Source organism: Borostomias antarcticus (assembly GCF_949987555.1).
Source record: "Borostomias antarcticus genome assembly, chromosome: 8".
NCBI lineage: Eukaryota > Metazoa > Chordata > Actinopteri > Stomiiformes > Stomiidae > Borostomias > Borostomias antarcticus.
The window spans coordinates 20,274,716-20,294,745 of NC_140241.1; the positions used below are offsets into that span (position 1 = coordinate 20,274,716).

Genomic DNA, 20,030 nt, shown 5'->3' on the forward strand with positions numbered 1-20,030 from the left:
CCTGCGCTCGATGGACTTTGCATCCGACCACAAACCTGTTTCACTTGCTCACTTCTGCACAGAGCCTTTGTCTGCTGCTTGGTAGCTTCGCCGGCGCGTCGCTTTGCGCTAGCCGCTAGCTGTCTGAAGCAACAAGTGCGGATCCATCGAACTAACAGGGCGCTCGGGGCTAGGAGCTATCTAGCAGGCTACGTTCTCCTGCAGAGGAAGGAGAGAGAACGGGGGGTGTTAAATCCCCTCGGACGGCCTCTGGGATCTGCCACCGCTGGTGCTGCTTCTGACCTAACAGTTAATTTACTTTGTGGTGGGGAGAGAATAATCCTGCCCTGAAATAACACAGAGAGGGAGAGAGGGGGGGAGAGAGAGAGAGAGAGAGAGAGGATTGATCTCCCCGGTCTGTCGGGCGACAGAGGAAGCAGCAGCACGGAAAAGAACACCGTCTCCTTTCTGAGCACCGGTGTGAAACGGTGCAGTCTGAAGCAGGTTAGATTTGAGGAAGTGGATTAATTTGATGAGTCGGTGAATAGGGCCTACACAAACCTCTCTGTCACGCAATCAATTAAGAGATAATCAAAGGCAGTTACAATACTGTTAGGAAGCGGCCTTTACTCAAGTTGGAACTACGGAGAACATGCGATGTCCAGACAGACGCTGGACGGTGGGATCTTTGCGGCGACGATGACGTCGTCGCTTCCCAACTCCCTCTTCTCCACAACCCGACCTAGACACGACCTAGACCCGACCTACCGAACCGTGGACCCGATCCTGAAGCTCCCACCCACCCACCCAATATCACTAGACAGCCCAGCTTTTCAGAGCGCCCCATGCTGCATATTCCTAGCGGCCAGACGCCTCACCTTGCACTACAATGGCTGTACGTGAGAGGCGTTCCATTGACTGTGAAAGAAGATTGCTCATTGGCTAGTGCTCTGGCTAGCGCTCTCTTGACCCTGGGTTCACCGTCTGGCCAGGGTCATTGATCCACGCGGTCGTGCCAGAGCGGTGCCGATGATGCGGGCCGAGGGGGTGACCGGTGAGGGGCTGGGTAGGCCGGCTGACATTTGAGGTTAGCTAAAACGATAGCTATTGCATGGACATGGGCACGCAGCCGCACGCACGCGCAAGCACACACACACGCGCACACACACGCGCGCGCACACACACGCGCGCACACACGCGCACACACACACACACACACGTTGTCTTCTATAACACAGATGTCATCCCCAGTCGACTGAAACTGGGATAAGTGTCAGGGCTTATGCTAAGGAGGATTGCATTGTAATGGAGGTGGCCAACCTTTGCGGTTATGTGAGGGACAGCGTGCGTGTGTGTGTGTGTACTGCAGAGTTGCACAGCTCAGATCACAGAGCTTACCTCCATCATCCAATGAGCGTTTCTGGCCTCCGTAGCCATAGAGAGAGGGATCTACGACGGGGGAAGAGTTGTTCATGTGGGGCATCTGGTCGCTTCCCATCTTAGCCGCAATCTAGAGACAGAGGGAGGGAGGGAGAGATGGAGGGAGGGAGGGAGGGAGAGATGGAGAGGGAGGGAAGGAAGGAAGGAGGGAGGTGAATGAACATTCTGACGTGTAGAGATATACAACTCTTAATATCAAGAAACATGACATTTCAACAGTGACATAATTACTAAAAGCAATCGTTTAACATTACATTTACATCGTTTAACTGGATACAATTTTTGGAAATGGAAAACTGTCAGTGGATTTCACTAAATATGCAGAACATTTAAGTGCTCAAACCAGAATGTTTTTGATGGGCTGTAACTAGACCAAGCCCTGTAACTAAAACACCAAGCGTGTTTGTGTGGGCAACTACCTGCAGCGACGACGCCCGCAAAATTAGCCACTTGTCAACTCCAATCAGCTATTCGTGTTCTAAGGAAAGACTGACATTTAAATCTGGACCCCACTTACAATAGCGCTGAAGCCCATTTCTACCCCCCCACCCCCCCTCTCTCCCTCTCTTCCCATTTAAAGGTATAGAATTGCACTAAAATTACACTAAATTGAGATCTCCGCAATTGAAGTCATTTCACAATATTGAAACACAATGTGGCCAATTACAGACTGACAATTAGAGGATTCCGTCACCTGGGCTGCTGTCATTACCCACGTCTGAGCTGCAGGAGAGAGTGAGGAGAGGAGAGGAGGGGAGACAGGGAGGAAGAAAACCCCCTTTGGACACGGCAGCTGATCAGAGCCGGGGGGACTGGGAGAGAGAATTCCACTTTTCCTACAGCTAAACTTTCTTCCTGGGGAATGTTGATGGGTGGTATGTCGGCAATGCGAGCTTGCATATGATAAATCAAATACGAGGGTTTGAGTGAAGGGGCGCCCGCCCCCCCTAAACACTGCTACTGTGTGAACGGTGCAGTTATTGGTCCACAAGGAGAGGAGCATGCCAGAGGGGGGTCTGTGGAGGAGCAAGACGTCCCGGGGGGGGGGGGGGGTTGTGGAGAAGCCGGGTGCTCAAACTCCCATGTGGTGGGGGAAGGCCAGGGTGAATCTCAGCCAATCGGTGTGGGTTAATGGCTGAGATTGAGATTGAGACCTTCGTAGGTCCTTACACAGGGTGGAAACTCTGGCTGGGCCAAGATGCTGTACTTGATGTCTCTTTGAAAAAGTCACTCGTTTGGAGATTTCTATTTCAGGATACAGATCGCACTTTTCAGTGACAAAAAGGGGACGTGTATTTAATATTTTTTTCACACCACATGCTGTAGGCTATAAGCTTGATCGAAAACGACCCTTTAGCTGCTTCTGGCAAATCAAGCTCTGATGGGAGAGGGCGTACTGAAAGGGAGCCAGTATGTGACCATAATGTAAATATGGAGCTGATAGAATGTCTGGAGAACATGGTGTACTTCTATAAAAGGGCCAGATAGAAGTATTTACACGACCAGATAGAGATTACACAACCTGTCGAGAGACACAGACAAGTGTCAGCACAGCTTGTGGCCTCAAATTCAGAGGTAATTAGAATCTGTGAACACTGAGGCAAATTCCCAGAAAACATAACTTGGGGGTGGGGGTGGGGGGCTATTTTGGGGGGGGGCGCTTCTTCAATGATGCAATGGCACAGACTGGCCTGTGTTGTGTTATGTCTTGGGTTTCCATACAGGCAGGCCGTAGAAGGTGCAGGCGCTCTGGACACTGTCCCAGTTTCCCCCTCCCCACCCTCCACACATTCCCCAGTAGTTGATAAAAGCTACATAGCCAATGACATGGCTGTCCTCCTCAGCCCTGGGACCTGGCTAGAAGAGGGACAGCTGGGTACAACTGTATCCGAGGAGAAACTAGAACCAGCCACTACTGGCCTGCTGCGGCATGGTGACAAGGCCGAGCAGCCACTCCAGGGAGAAACATACAGCTGAGAGAGAGGGGGGGGGGGGGGGGTGACCTCAAAGGCATTATGAAATAGACACCGGTGTACCCAGACATGTGCTTATGCCATATGCTCATATGTTCAGAGGAATGTTCCTTGCCTGCACTTGAGGGACAGACATCATGGGGCTGTCAGTGGACACTATGAGTATGTGAAGTCCCTGGGCTTTCGAAGTACCCTGTGAGAGGTTTTATTCATTGCTTTCTTAAGTTTACATCCAAGGTCTGTGTTGATGAGTAGGTGACGAGAAAACATGGGTTTGAGCGCTGCGAGAGTCCAAGTTTCACACAAAAACAACACAGAGCTGACATTGTCAAATTAGAGAGATTGGGAGTGGTATCCTAGTCCAAATTCGAAGATAATACATTTAACTACATACACAAATTCGAATACACTACATTAAACTACATATACAAATTACAAAAGGTCCAATTATATGATAAAGGACCAACAGGTGGACCTGGTACTGAGAAACATAGTGGAGTATCTACAAGTACAAACCAATTTGGTGAGTGGATTATCACAGAACAAGAGGGAATCTGATCATGTATATGTTGCAAACGGTAGAATTGCTATGGGACCATGTTCTATGAATTAGAAATGGCTCCATTTAGTACACCACGTAGGCTGCACTAACGTTATCTTCCCGAGGCAGTAATCCCAGCCTGCTAGAAATACACTGAAGTAAAAACCTGGATATTTGCACAACAGTTTGATAGCTTAAACTACTTTGCTTCAAGGAAATTGTTGGTAGAAACACTAAGCTTGTTTATAGTCATAAGAAGATATTGGGTATTTTGGGGTCTTCTCTGCTCAAATGATTCTGACTGATAACTAATTAGCTACAACTAGCTAACGTTAAACTAAAGCTAAGGTAAAGTGTAGCCAGACTTGTTGCTATTACAAACCAGATAAGGGTGTTCAATTTAGGAGACTAATATTAATTGTCGACCAAGGTTTATAAACTAACGTTGTCTAACGTCGCATGAAGCTAGTCACAAAACGTTAAGTCAATCCACTAGCTAGCTAGACTAGCTAACTGTTCGTGGGATTAGCAGCATGCTAGCTACGTAGCTAGTGCTAGCTAGCTAACTGTGCTAGCTAGCTGACTTGTCAGTAACGTTAGCTAACACCATTACCATCCAGGTTGACCGACAAACGACAGAATGGTCATTTTCCAGCGCAATTAAAATAACAGTTTCAAGTCAAGTGTACACATTTGGTTGACATCTAGCTGACTAACTTTTGCCAGCGCGTGTCTGGGCCAGGTAAGTCTGGCTTCGCCACGAAATTAGGCCACGGCCAGCTGGTTATCTGGCTGGAGGTCTCTCGTGTTGGCTAGCCAACGTTAGCCAGCTAACCAGCTAGCTAGCTTCAACTTCTGAAGCTTTACAACAGGTTGTAGTTTGTTGCTTATGCCGTGTTTTGCTAAGTTTTTTTTCTCTCTCACTTCTGGTGCCATGCAAGACATTTATTAGTTACGTCAGTAATGCTTTGCCAGGTCGCTTACTTGTTCTTGGGACTGTTTATTGAGCGTCTTTGGCCCGCATTCTCTAATCTGCACACACAGTAATGCACTGACTCCTAGCACTTGGACCTTGTGGCTTGTTAGCTAGCTTACTAGCTAGCTTGCTATGCATACGGGAGGAGTGTTTTTCGAGTGAGGGGGGTCTGGGGGTACGCTTGTAAAAAAAAAAAAAAAAGTCCACGCCGAAACGTCTTGCTTGTTTGTAGCCTGAAATCTATCACTTTCTCATCGTTGAAATGTATTACCTGTCGGGCCCGGTGTAAAGCGTCAGCGAAGCCATCTGCTTTCGTCCCAGGCTGAGCCACCGAGGCCTGTCCCTGCACCAACTCCGCCATCATCATCATCATCCCTACTACGGCAGCTCTGAGAAACACCGAAAAAAATCCTTAGCACTAGCAAACAGATCAAGCAACACACGCGCCGACCCCAGGAAGAGGAAGCTGCCGCAGGAAGATATCGCGAGTGCAACCGCGAGCATCCGCTGACATAACGCAGTCTCCTCTGAAAGCACGCGTGAGATGAGCGTTTCTCCGGAAGAAGAACATATTGTAGTCATATGATTGTGTAATTTAAAGACTCACTGTGTACGAGAAATTATTACGGGTGGAGATAGCGTGCACCGTGTTGATATTTTATTTTTTACACGCCTGTGTTTCGAGGGTCCCCATTGGAGTGTTGAATGTATCCACGCAACTCTCAAACCTGCTTTGCCTACTGACGTTATTATTGAACATGTCCACATAGCCTACTTAATTGACAACAACATAAATACTTAAGCTAAACCTTTTACACGGGAACAGCCTTTATTAACGAACGTCCTTGACTGTATCCTAGGTTATAATATGCTTAAAATAGGCTATACACCCTGGATGGTGTTTCATTCTATTCCTTTGTCGTAAAGGTAAAGTGGCGACAATATTCTAACGGGCTTGGTCAGATTGAAACAGATTGCAGAGACGAACATTTAGGAATATTGAATTTCCTTCTTTCTGCACATGTGGAAGCATCTAGGCTATATTGTTTCACATCTGGCAAGTATGGTGGAGTTTTGGGCAGAGGAGAGTAAAATTGCTGCAAATCGCGACTGTTTATGCAAAATAGTTCCTGTCTCTAAAAAATATGGGGATCAAACTGAATACATTACAATTAGAAACAGCCAAGACGAGGCATCTCTCTTGCAGACAGTGCCAGTGTCAGTGCATACATGTGTGCTTCAAAACTTCCCATTCCAATAAAAAAGTCTGTTTCTTCATAATGCAAACAACGTGTTGTGTTCCCTGTAAGACGATGTGTTTAACATTCCATATGTGTGGGCTCAGCGTCAGTCTGGGGACCGCTTGGACATGGATGATTACACTGGCCTGTTAGACAGGGGAGATTGACGTTCATGGGGCCTGCTCCCTCTGACAGACACTCAAACACAGAGATATCAATTTTCCTGCATGGTCAGCCCGGGGGCATTTTATCACCTCCAAAAAAGAAGAGAAGAGATTAAGTGGGTGTGAGAGAGGGGGGGCATTACCATATAGTCAGACTGACATCTCTAAATGAAGATCTCCAATGTTGCCGTAGTGAAGTATGATCCAGTGCCGCTATTGCTACCATGTGCTGGCCAATGTATTCAGACTCAGGGGTGGGTGGGAGGCCATGTTCAAATTCTGGCATCAAAGACTAAGCCAGGCGTTCACATAGTCATTAAGGATTCAGTCGGCTTCACCCCCCTCCTCCTCCTCCCCTTCTCTCTCTCTCTTCCTCTCTCCCTCTCTCTCCCCCTAGCAGAGTAGCATGGGAGGGACAGCCGAAGCAGGTGTGAGCCTGGGAAGTGGAGGGTGAGAGTGTGGTTGCTGTTCCTACCAGACTGATCAGGTATCAGGTTGCTTCGGTCACCTCTGCATCACTGTCTCACCCAGGAGGGTCTCTATAGTCTCCATGGACGTGTTGAAATGAAAGTTTTATAACTCAGTGTGTGTGTGTGTGTGTGTGTGTGTGTGTGTGTGTGTGTGTGTGTGTGTGTGTGTGTGTGTGGTAACAACCTCTGGAAAATAGGCTCAGGCTCAGCATATGGTGTTTTTTTGGGACACTTTGATAACTTTGGGGGTAATGTAGCTTTATTTGTTTTGCTTAATTCATGCTTGAGAATCAGAAACTAATTCTAATTTGGTAGACATTATTGAACAGTACAGTGTTATTACTTGTCCTACTCTGCCAGATATTCTGACATGAAGGATAATTTCTTAGGAAGCGTGCTGATGGATGGATGAATTGATGAATAGATGGATGGATGAATGGATGGATAGATAGATACTTTATTGATCCCCCTAGGGGGAAATTCAGCATTTCAGCAGTGGAATTACAGCAAGGTTGGAAAAGTTAAAGTCCCAATGATCGTCACACACCTGAGTGTGTGAAATTTGTTCTCCGCATTTGATCCATCCCCTGGGGGAGTGGTGAGCAGCAGCGGTGCCGCGCTCGGGAATGATTTAGTGATGTAGCCCCCCAATTTCAACCCTTGATGCTGAGTTCCAAGCAGGGAGGCAATGGGTACCATTTTTATAGTCTTTGGTATGACTCGGCCGGCGGGGATCGAACTCACAATCTCCCAGTCTCAGGGCGGACAATCTAACCACAAGGCCACTGAGCTGGTTGGAAAAAAGACACTAGATACAGAGTAGTAGCATATAAAAGAGGAAGCACGGGGACCATATACATCCATATTTACAGCATGTGTACAGTATAGAATAATAAAAACATGTTCTGTGACTGTATTGGTGCTGGTAAGGAGGTGGGTGAAACACCTCATCAGCCCACAAGCTTTATATCGCTCACATAGAGAGAACAGATGGCTGTAGGAGGCCAGATGGCCAAAACTTTGAACAATGACACTGACACTCACATGGAATGCATGTACCATGAATGTTCTGATTGTTCTACATTATAGATGATCACATACGCAACCCATAACACTCAGATGTTAGGCCTGCTCAGTAGTCACCTTGGAAGGAAACCATGACACACCATACACACACACACACACACACACACACACATACACACACACACACAGTTGATGAGCACACACAACTGATGAACCTGAGGTGGTAGGTACTTCATTGATCACCGGTGGGAAATTGCATACATCTCACCTCAGTCAGATTTGGTGATAAAATAACTCAACCATTTTTGAAAAATGAAAATACAAACGTTAAAACGTTGAAAAGTTATTTTAATCTCCTTAAACCCCCACATCCGGCTTGCTCCCACTGAAGTAGGCTATATGAAACCATAATTGCATATAATTGCAGCCGCGCTTAGAATCAATGTGAAATTCTAAAGGCAGGATACATACGTGGATATGGTTTCATTAAGGGACTTCTTAGGTATCCCTATCTCGGTACAGCCTTCATTCAAGCACAAATGATTGTCTTTGAGAGATGACTCAAGGAGCCTGTATCAGGGAACTTCAAAGCCAGCAGAGCTGAGAGAAATAGGCCACCTTTTCTGTACCAGGGTAACCACCAGAGATACAGACCGGAAACACAACGGAAACTAGATGAGAGGGAGAAGAACACATCTGTTTCAATGAGTAGCCTGTAACACTGATGCGAGCCAGAAAAAAAGGATGAAAGAAATGCATCAGTATCATGGCTTTAGAAAGAGCTCCGTTAAAAAAAAAGAAAAAAAAAAGAAGCCAAACCACCTGACAGGTCACATATCCTGTGATGGGAAAAGAGAGCGATAGTGACAGTTGAAAACAGACGGTCTTTCTCCAATAGCAGAAGATTTACACATTTGCTTCCTCGTTTTCTCTCTCTCTCTCTCTCTCTCTCTCTCTCTCTCTCTCCTTTTAATGTTTTCAGCTAGCCCAGTCCCCCTGCCCCCGGACACTTCGCTTTGATTCAGCTCGGTATCTGTATTTTAAATGACTCAATTACACGGAATCCTGTGGTGAAAATTATGGATGTTTTCCTCCGTTTCGCTCTCTCCATTGGGACCGCTGTGACCCTTCGCTGCCTCAAATCACACTCTCTTTGCTCCATCCTTGTCTCCTGCCCACTCTCCCCACACGTCCCTTTCTCTCCGCTCTCCAATACCGCTTTTTTTCATGAGCATTTTTCACTTGTATTGTGTGTGTGTCTATCTGTGACTGAGAGAACATAATGGATAAGTGGCCTTGTTTGTGAGCTCTTACCGCCGTGCGCTGACAAAGACGGTACTTTGCTGATGTTTTCCGTCCGAGAAATCTTCTGCTGCTATCTCTTGTGTAAGGCCCTTTAGTTGACAGGAGCCTGCGACATTTACAGCCATTCAAATCCCAACTCACCGACGGAGGTAGCAATACACACATCAGCGAGAGTAGCCACGGGGAAAAGAAGGAAAATTGACATCATCTTTTTATTCATCAAAAGCAAGCCATATTTTGCTTCATCTGAACATTTGAAAACCACGGTTTATGTCTATGTTCAGGCAGTGCTTTACAGATTGTGTTGACACTTAATCTGTTGATGTTTTGAATTTGTTAATGTCTCGTCATCCCACCTTGAAGCGCAAAAAGCATTAGACAAGTAGGCCTATTCCTACCAAAATATTACAGCTTAAAAATAAAGAAGAAATTTACCTTGACCTCAAAGGCACATCAATCAATCAATCAAAGCTTTATTTGTATAGCGCATTTCATACCCAGAGGCAACACAATGCGCTTTACAGAGAACAAGGGAGGTGGGCAGACATCCCACCCCTACATATTCCAGAGGGAAGCAAAAAAACAGTAATCACCCGGGGGCCAGATAAGTGAGCTGTAAAAAATCTTCCCTGACCCCTCTCAACGAGGCGATCGAGCAAGCTCCTGGAGTATGTTTGTCTACCGGCTAAGAACATTTATAGAGCAATAAATAACATTAAATTACATTTTCAGAGTAAGAGAGGCTAATAACATCATAGGAGAGACATGGCAAACACTGGTGTATGTCTGTGTGTGCGTGAATGTGCCTGGGCCCAGATAGAGGCAGGGGTCAGGGGTAGGATCGGGGTAGGAAAAGGATACGGACCCGGGTTAGGGTGAGGGGATCTGAGCCCAGGACTGGTGTATGTCTGTGTGTGTGTGAGTGTGCCTGGGTCCAGGTAGAGGCAGGGGTCAGGGGTAGGGTGGGGGTAGGAAGAGGATACGGACCGGGGTTAGGGTGAGGGGAAGGGGGTACTGGGCCCAGGCCTAATGCCGGAAGTGGACTGTTGTATGTCTGTGTGTATGTGTGTGTGTGTTAACTAATTTGCTACGACATCTGCAGCAGACACAGGGGTATCTATCGGACTCAGGGTGGTCTGCTGGTGACAGTGGGGCATCCACTGGACCTGGTTAGAAGATAGGAGGGAGAGAGAGAGGCACTAGGGAGAGGGGAGGCAGAACAGGGTTAGTAGCACACAGAGCCATATATAGAGCGATACATTACGTCAAACTACATTTTCAGAGCAAGAAAGGCTAAGAGCATCATGGGAGAGGTGTGGCAAACACTGATGTGTGTCTGTGTGTGTGTGCGTGCCTGGGCCCAGATAGAGGCAGGGGTTGGGGTAGGGTGGGGGTAGGAAAAGGATACGGACCCGGGTTAGGGTGAGGGGATCTGAGCCCAGGACTGGTGTATGTCGGTGTGTGTGTGAGCGTGAGTGTGAGTGTGCCTGGGTCCAGGTAGAGGCAGGGGTCAGGAGTAGGGTGGGATAGGAAAAGGATACGGACCCGGGTTAGGGTGAGGGTGAGGGGATCCGAGCCCAGCGAGATGACCAAGATGTACAGCGACACCATGTATGACACATCAAGCAAATATACAGATGAGATAGGCTACTAGGACCCTATGGTTATAGTGTAGTAATACAGTAGTATCATAGTATTCTAGTAAAGACTGATAGTCAAAAAAACAAAACAAATGGCTCTAAAATAGTGGTTCTGACCGAGTTCCTCTGTTGAAACAACTGAAACATAAGATATTGTGTTTTTATCTTGCCCTCTAGTGGTCATAATCTATCACCCACACTCAATACTTTACACCGCAAGTTCTAGACAAAGGCTGTATTTCACATAAAGATGAGTCTTAATATCATAAAATGTGTGGCTCAGTGAATCAATACGTGTGTGCGAATGGTGAGAAACCATAACACACATAGAACACAACACATAAACGTTAAAACATTTAAATCTACAGCTTTCTAGAGATGTACTATGATGAGAGAGGGCCAAACAGCAGGAGTCGGCCCATTGAACTCAACAGGCCGCTCATCCATTCAGCACCTAGCCTACTATGGAAAACAAATCGAAGGACATAATGACTGCTGCCTGCAAACAAACCAGCACAAGGGGGCCAGAGAGAGAGAGCAGTCACTGGCAGGGAGATAAATCTATTGATTTGAGATAAACATACTACATTACTGGGAGCCCAGGGGGAGTCAAGCTTAGGGGTGGGGGGGGGGGGGTACCATAGTCGGTCTGAAGCCACAGGCCAGCTGGTTATTGAGGTTTAAAAGAGCCTGGAGACCCCCACTCCATCCTGGAGCTGGTGGGATCTCCCGGGCGGGTTCTGTCAAAGACTTCCTGCCTGGGGCTTGTCTGGGGGGAACGGAGGGAGCCGAGCCCTCTGTGATCCCCTCCATGTACGTGTCTGGTATTGATGGGAGTCCAAATGGGGCCCACATGCTACGAATGAGAGACTAATTATTAACAGCGTTCAAGAGGGATATGATGTGTTGGGGAAAGGGACGAGAGGTCTGGTTGGAGTAGCTAGCAGGAAAACACCAAGGCGAGGAAATTCATAACTGTGGAGATTAAAAATGAAGACTTCCTCTAAAATATGGTACAACAAAAAAAGAATCAAGTACAATATCAGGAAGGGCTGCCAAACCTCAAATCAAACCAAGCATCTCTGGATCAGGGAACACCGTACACTTTACATACAAATCAACTATGCTCAACTACACTATGCTCAACCTGGCCATAAAGTACTCCACAATTGACCGTTTGGGTAACTTAATCTAGCATTGTAAAAGGCTATCGATTATCTTAGGCCCCATGGGCTTGAGCTTATAAGACCTCTGAAGTGTATAGTGCTAATAAGCTATGGGGAGCAAAGCCATATTGTTGTAACTGGAGATGGGGAATCCCAAACACTCACTAACCCTTTTAGATGGGCAACATTAAGCAGCAGGCAAAATATTTCTATTTTTCCATCAATATTTCATCACTCGCTGAGCCCAAACAAAGCCAGGCTTTGAGCATAATGTTGTCCCATCTGTCTCCCTCAGATCCTGAGGTGAGGGACCTTGCGTGATCTTTGACTCGGGGTCTGAACAGGCGTAGAGATCACAGGGTCTGTGCTTATTGGGATCCGGGATGCACAGAGGACCCAACTCAATCTGCTCGGACCCTCAAAGATGATCCATGGATGTTCAGAATAACGACAATCTATACTTTGGGTTTTATTTTGATACTTCAATGTCAGCAGCCTTGATATGAGCAAACTTGAACAAACTGTCGTCAGTCTCCCTATAGGTAAGCTAGGTTTTTATATATCACAGGGGATCCATACAAAGAAATAAACCAATCAAACTGTTCAAGGCTGCCAACACCGTGTTAGATGTATAGACTTCTATTACTGTACACACCTACTGCCTTTTGTAGCCGAGGGTTCGCTTCATCATCACTGCTCCATACTCGCAGATCGTCTCTGGGTTCCTAAGACGTCGTTGGGCTGTGTGTGTGTGTGTGTGTGTGTGGTGTCCTTGCGCTACGCTCGTATCTCACTGCAGACAGGGAGTCACCTCCAGCCTCCATTAATCCCAGTGGCCGTACTGTATGCAGCATAGGAGGGACAGTGTGTGTGATACTCCAAGCCATCTGCGGTGTGTCTGGGACTAACATAAATCTCACCCCCTCTCTCAAGATGAGCTCATCGTCTCCTCCAGGCCCATTAGCTTCCTGAGGAAACCTCTGGGGACAGTTAACCCCTGGTATGCTGGATCGAGGGAACATTACTGTATATACAATCCCAGGTGGAGATAATTGTAATATTCAGTAATATTGACAATGTATTGATGCATTGACATCGCCTCAAGATAGTGAGTCATGCGGTCTTGGTTTCAAATGGAAAAGGAAGACATCTTGGACAGACTTTCTGACTGGCACGATTCACTTGAACTTGTATCCGATATTACACAACCTTTTGAGGTTAAACACAAAGACTCACTCATGAAAAATATAAAAAGTACACCTCAGTAGTTTAAAGAAGCTACCTGACCTCATTTCCTCCCTTAAATCACTAATCTCCCAACAGTCTTGATAGGCTCAGTCACGTCTTAATGTACAAATTCCATCCAGCTCTTTCAAATCAAGTTCAGAGTATCTCTCAGTTCTCTGATCAGTACACCATCAACCTTGCCAGACAAATACTGGACGATCCTTCCCATCCACTCTTCTCAGAGTTCCCCCTACTCCCCTCTGGACGCAGGTTTAGAACGCCCGAAACAAGGACAAAACCAGCCAGCACTTCCTTTGTGCCAAGAAGCATTAAATGATTGAACAGCTGTTGATGCCTGTTGCAGTGATGATGATGTTGATGCGATGATGTTGGTGAGGATGGTGATGACGATGATGGTGGTTGGTGACATTGCCGTGTTGGTGACGGGCGTACATTTTAATGTTTTATGTATGCTTAACAAATTCCCCTCTGGGGCAATAAAGGTTTCAATTCAATTCAGGATGGAAAGCATCCCTATCTACCCCCAGTCTCTCTCCACAGTGTCTGCCTGGGTGCCCACATGTACAGGGCAGTATGTGGGGACCGTGGAGGCAGATGGTGCTGGGTTCTAGTCCCAGGGTGGAGGGCAGACTGAAGGAGAACACGGCATACTAGAGGGACTGTATATGGGTCTGGGGTCTTAAATTACAGGTAGACTATTATGGGGGGGGGTGGGGGGCTGTCTTGCATGTAACTGCTCATTGCTAATTGTGGGTAATTGACTCCCTCCCCCTCCCTAACCCCTGCGGTCATTATTGTGGGTCTATTGTGCAACATGATGTTTAGGAGGAGAGGTCAGTGAACCTGGGACCCTTGGCTCTAGACAGGTAGACAATGACTGAGTGAGAGGAGGATAATGTGATGTCTGACAACGGACAAGAGTGGTCTAAATATTATTGGTTGAGGAGAGCACTTAGTAGTTCTCGCAGCAAACATTTTATGTTTATTTTTTTATTTTTTACGCCTATTCAAATTCATCGTGGTTTTTCTGACGACGACTCGCGTGGCTCGAGGACATCGTGAGAGGGAGGGAAGGAGAGAAACGGAGAGAAAGACATTAGCCGACACCAAACAAGAGCTCCACCCTTTCCACTTCAGACTCCATTCTTCCACCTCTCCCCACACGCCGGCTACAAATCACCTGCTCGCCCCCACCCCGCCCCCCTCGATCCCCCCAGACCCCTCAGCCGAAGCGACTCCCCAACAATGGCGGCCATTGTGCGCGTCCTTCGCAGAGTGACAGGGACTGAAGGTCGCCCGCCCGGCTCCCTGAGGAGACGGGGTGCATTAGACGGACCCCTTCCACCCCGACGGACTTTGATGTGGCGCTATTGTGGGCGGGGGCTCCCCGGGAAGACCGGCATAGAGGGGGTAACGAGGGGTAATTGGCGCGGGGGTCAGGGATGATTAATTCCCTTGGTCAGGTGTCGGCACTGCTCTGCTTTCATACCTGGGGGGGAACGGCAGGTAGGGGGAGGGGGGGGAGGGCGGAATGTGAGACGGGACGCATGGAGAGAGGCAGGCTGGTAGATATGCGCGCGCGCACACGCACACACACACACACACACACACGCATACGCACACGGGATGTAGACACACTGCTGGTTCTCATGATGTCATCCTGACCTGGGTAGGACTGTGTTCTCTTCTGCGGACTGGAAGTGCACAAAACACACACACACACACACACGTCGTACACACACCGTAACGTCAGTCAACTTCATATATCTGCCGGACCATATCCCGAGCGCAGCGCACTGAGGTCAGAGGTCACACCCGTCCAGCCTCTCCGTCCGACCGCAGATTGAGAGGGACGGTTCCCCTCGCCCGACCCCTTCCCTCTCCTTCAGCGTGACTGGCTAATCTGAATCCCTCCCTCTGAACAGGCAATTTTGTCCGGTGATTACGGCAGAACCGGCGCCACGTACGCACGCCGCCGTAAGTGCAGGGGCCCGACTGGTAATTGGCCGGGCAGACCGAGGGTGTAATTGAGCAAGGGGGGGCCGGTGGAACTAAAGGGGTCCCGGGAGTCCACCACCATTCATTAGGCCCAGCTGGGTAGGGTGGGGGGGGGGCATATTGGGTCTACGGCCCACCTCAGCTCCGCCCCCTCTGTCCCGACACCTCCATCTTATAGTGGAGGGAGGGAGGGGGGGTAGGCGTCTGGATCTTGATGTCAATGTTTTCGAAAGATTCTAACAATGAGTTAACCGTGAACGACGCCAAGCATCCATGTGTTTGTCTTGCGAGCCTCTTTGAGTCCCTGTTTCCCAGTCAGAATGACCAGGGAGAGCCCTGCTGAGGGGGCCGATGCACACAATGGCTGATTGGCTTTCCCTTCCACCTGAGTTGGTGCCATTTCAGCTCTGAAATAACCCCTCATCACTTCCACTACAGTAGGCCAGGAGACCCATAGAATTAGCATTCTGCTCCTGGGGGCGGACCCCACCCCGTGCTGGGCTAGCCCCTCATATGCATACGGCAAACATGATACAGCATCAGCTTACTGCCCTCAAATCCACACCGTCCATGTACACACGGGCTTAAACAGGCTTTAAAAAAAAACATTAATTACAAAGCCATAGACCCCCGGAAAATAATTTGTTAAACATAAAAACAGGCTAACTTCAGTTTCATAGACTACTGAATCTTGGGGACAACCCTTAGTTCATGAAAACGATTTGGAGAGGCCAAGCAATGGAGTCATGAGTGCATTATGAAGGCTAGTAGCACTAGCAGTGTGTATCAGACCTAGTAGCACTAGCAGTGTGTATCAGACCTAGTAGCACTAGCAGTGTGTATCAGACCTAGTAGCACTAGCAGTGTGAGGTGTGCATCAGACCAAGTAGCACTAGTAGTGTGAGGTGTGTATCAGACCTACAGTAGTAGCGCTAGCAGTGTGTATCAGGCCTAGTAGCACTAGTAGTGTGAGGTGTGTATCAGACCTAGTAGCACTAGCAGTGCGAGATGTGTATCAGACCTAGTAGCGCTAGCAGTGTGTATCAGTAGCGCTAGCAGTGTGAGGTGTGTATCAGACCTAGTAGCGCTAGCAGTGTGAGGTGTGTATCAGACCTAGTAGCGCTAGCAGTGTGAGGTGTGTATCAGACCTAGTAGCGCTAGCAGTGTGAGGTGTGTATCAGACCTAGTAGCGCGAGCAGTGTGAGGTGTGTATCAGACCTAGTAGCGCTAGCAGTGTGAGGTGTGTATCAGACCTAGTAGCGCTAGCAGTGTGAGGTGTGTATCAGACCTAGTAGTGCTAGCAGTGTGAGGTGTGTATCAGACCTAGTAGCGCTAGCAGTGTGAGGTGTGCATCAGACCTAGTAGCGCTAGCAGTGTGAGGTGTGTATCAGACCTAGTAGCGCTAGCAGTGTGAGGTGTGCATCAGACCTAGTAGCGCTAGCAGTGTGAGGTGTGTATCAGACAGGCCTTAAAGCGTGGCACAGGAGAGAGGAATGTGTTATAGCGGTGAAAAAAAACAAGGAGTACAAAAGTTCTGATTACAATATCTTTATTTTACTAGAGGTTACTGAAACAAACAGCTCCCAATGATCATGATCTAAAACACCTCCTGCTTAGAGCACTGACCTATAGAGCTATGCGCTAATATTAAGATGAGAGAGAGAGAGAGAGAGAGAGAGAGATGCGTTAATATTAAGACACGAGAGAGAGAGAGAGAGATGCGCTAATATTAAGATGAAAGAGAGAGATGCGCTAATATTAAGGAGAGAGAGAGAGAGGTGGACTCAGAGAGAGAGAGAGAGAGAGAGAGAGAGAGAGAGAGAGAGAGAGAGAGAGAGAGAGAGAGAGAGAGAGAGAGAGAGAACGACATAGGGAAGGATGGGTGTCCTGGGTTGACACACCGTCTCACTACTTGGAGCCAGCTGCTTCCTGAAGACGGTGATGCTCCCTTAGTCTGTGTGTGTGTGTGTGTGTGTGTGTGTGAGAGAGAGAGAGAGAGACACACACACACACACAGAGACAGAAATACAGGAGTTAGGCAGTGGAAGGAATTAGTGCACCCTGCAAGTACAATACCAGTATACAGTATGTCCAGTATATGGCGCTGGCACTGTCTTAATGTGCAGATAAGGTCAGAGGTCAAAGGTCACATAGGGGACACCCACCTGACGGCGTTGATCTTGATGAATCCAGAGGCGTCGCACGGGTCGTAGTCTCCCTGCACGTCCATGCTGGAGGAGGAGAGAGGAGGAGAGAGGAGATCAACGGGTGAGTTTATCACTACAAAAAAAAAGTGTTTTTTTAAACGCAAGAAGTCAAGCAACATCTGTAAAGTAAACAAGTATGGCTGCCTCGTTAACTACTGGGATAATTGTCTCATTAATGCGTTTGCACTTTGAAAAATGTGTCAATCAACCCCCCCCCCCTACCCTACATCTATAATACCTGTCCATTTAGCTAAGCGGGACGATTTCTCTCTAAGCTGATGTTTGTCTGTCTTTAACTCCTTTCTTCGTCCCATTTCAAAGCAACTCCAATTTCCTAGCTGCTGTGCTTGTGTGCTTCTCCTATTGTCTGAGGACCTCATGTGGCTCAGTCCCGTATCCTGGTTGTCTGTCTATAATTACAGCAGTTTCTACCTGCAGCGCCAACCACTCCTCCTCCTCCTCTCCTCTCCCTACACCCTCCTCCTCCTCTCCCTCCACCCTCCTCCTCTCCCTCCCCCCCGCCTCCTCTCCTCTCCCTCCCCTCCTCCTCCTCTTCCTCCCCTCCTCCTCTTCCTCCCCTCCTTCTCCTCCCCCCCGCCTCCTCTGCCCTCCTCCCCCTCTCCCTCCGCCCCTCCCCCCCCTCCTCCTCCTCTCCCTCCCCTCCTCCCTCCCCCCCCCCTCCTCTCCCTCCCCTCCTCCTCCTCCTCCTCTCCCTCCCCTCCTCCTCTCCATCCTCTCCTCCTCCCCCCCTCCTCCTCCTCCTCCTCTCCATCCTCTCCTCCTCCTCTTCCTCCCCAGGCCCCAGCTGCTAAAGAGAAGACTGGCATTCAACAGAGAAGAGACACGCCAGCAAGGCTTCATCCCCAGCTACCTCTGACTGTACTGACTAATACCTCTAATTCTCAGGTACGGACGGCCTGTTTTTTCCCCGTTTGAAGGGGAGAAGTTTATGAAACCCTGTGTTCTAATTGCCTCTGGTAACACTGTTGACATCGTAGATCCATGCTTCACGCTGGGCATTACCACTGTGCTAATGACACGCTTTACTGGGCCCCTTTGAGACGACACAGTGTGCTGCTGTAGTTGTGTGTGTGTGTGTGTGTGTGAGTGAAAGAGTGTGCGTATGTGTGTCAGAGAGAGAGCGAGAGAGAGTGTGTGAAAGAGAGAGAGAGAGAGTGTGTGTGAGAGAGAGAGAGAGTGTGTGTGTGTGTGAGAGAGAGAGAGAGACAGAGAGAGAGACAGACAGTGTGTGAGAGAGAGAGAGAGAGAGACAGAGGGAGAGAGAGAGAGAGACAGAGAGAGAGTGTGTGTGTGAGAGAGAGAGACAGAGAGAGACAGAGAGAGGGAGAGACAAAGAGAGAGAGACAAAGAGAGAGAGACAAAGAGAGAGAGACAGAGAGAGAGTGAGAGTGTGTGATTGCAACAGTGACAGGTCTTCAGGTAGTGACTGGGTCACAATGGGACCCTTCATATGACACTTGGCCCATCTGCTGGCCTAAGCAGAGCCCCCGAGGTCAGAGGAACGAGCTACTCTAGCTACATGTCAAACCCCTGAACGCTAGGGCCGAGACGGTGAGGGGGGGGCGGGGTCTGCGTCTGAGTTCGTGTGGTTGGAGTTAAGTGTGTGTGAGTGCAAAGACAGTGTGTGACTTATTGGGAGTGTGTGTGTGAACATATGTATGGATGACTAAGTGACCGTGTGTGTGTGTGTGTTTACCATTTGTCCATGGCATAACTAGCATGAAACCTTGTGCTTTCTCCGTAAAACCAGAGAGTCCTCTGGCTGTACAGTCCATTAGAACCCAGAGAGAGAGAAAGAGTGAGAGAAAGAGAGAGAGAGTGTGAGAGAGAGAGAGAATGAGTGTGAGAGAGAGAGTGTGAGTGCGAGTGTGAGAGAGAGTGTGAGTGTGAGAGAGAGAGTGTGAGTGCGAGTGTGAGAGAGAGAGAGAGCTGAGGGAAGGAGAGAGAGAGAGAGAGAGCTGAGGGAAGGAGAGAGAGAGAGAGAGAGCTGAGGGAAGGAGAGAGAGAGGGGCATATGGTGTGGAGCTTTGCCGTGGTCAGAACTGAGCCCCATCCAGGGGGGGCCGAGGGGTCAGGGTCCCTCAATGGCCTCACTGTTCCAGGGCTAAGAGAGGCTGGAGGGGGAGGAGAGGAGAGGCCAGAGAGGAGAGGCTGGAGGGGTGGGAGGAGAGGCTGGAGGGTGGGAGGAGAGGCTGAAGCGGAGAGGCTGGAGGGGTGGGGAGGAGAGGCTGGAGGGGGTGGAGAGGAGAGGAGAGGCTGGAGGGGTTGAGAGGAGAGGCTGGAGGGGAAGGCTGGAAGGGTGGGGAGGAGAGGCTGGAGGGGTAGGGAGGAGAGGCTGGAGGGGTAGGGAGGAGAGGCTAGAGGGGTGGGGAGGAGAGGCTGGAGGGGTGGGGAGGAGAGGCTGGAGGGGTGGGGAGGAGAGGCTAGAGGGGTGAGGAGGAGAGGCTGGAGGGGTGGGGAGGAGAGGCTGGAGGAGAGGCTAGAGGGGTGGGGAGGAGAGGCTGGAGGGGTTGGGGCGAGCGGCCTGGGTGTGTGTGCGGGTCGGGGGAGGACAGAGCACACTGACCCGGCGCTAACAATGGACCGGCTGGTCCCGGGCACAGGGTGTACTGTACCCGCAGATGTCCAGCAATGC

General features: G+C 49.0%; 2 protein-coding genes across 3 annotated transcripts in view; both read right to left on the bottom strand.

Moving 5' to 3' along the window:
* Window positions 1-5,348, bottom strand: part of fubp3 (far upstream element (FUSE) binding protein 3) — a 30,813-nt gene extending 25,465 nt beyond the window's left edge. For both annotated transcript variants that reach the window (XM_084442727.1, XM_084442726.1), the window contains exons 1-2: window positions 5,181-5,348; window positions 1,378-1,489 (exon numbers count right to left, since the gene is read on the bottom strand). In XM_084442727.1, coding sequence (XP_084298853.1) covers window positions 1,378-1,489; window positions 5,181-5,282 — 214 coding nt within the window. In that variant the 5' untranslated portion in view covers window positions 5,283-5,348. The remainder of the gene's footprint in view (window positions 1-1,377; window positions 1,490-5,180) is intronic.
* Window positions 5,349-16,740: 11,392 nt separating this feature from the next.
* Window positions 16,741-20,030, bottom strand: part of ass1 (argininosuccinate synthase 1) — a 30,396-nt gene continuing 27,106 nt past the window's right edge. The window contains 2 exon segments of the mRNA XM_084442411.1: window positions 16,741-17,121; window positions 17,333-17,398. Coding sequence (XP_084298537.1) covers window positions 17,076-17,121; window positions 17,333-17,398 — 112 coding nt within the window. The 3' untranslated portion in view covers window positions 16,741-17,075.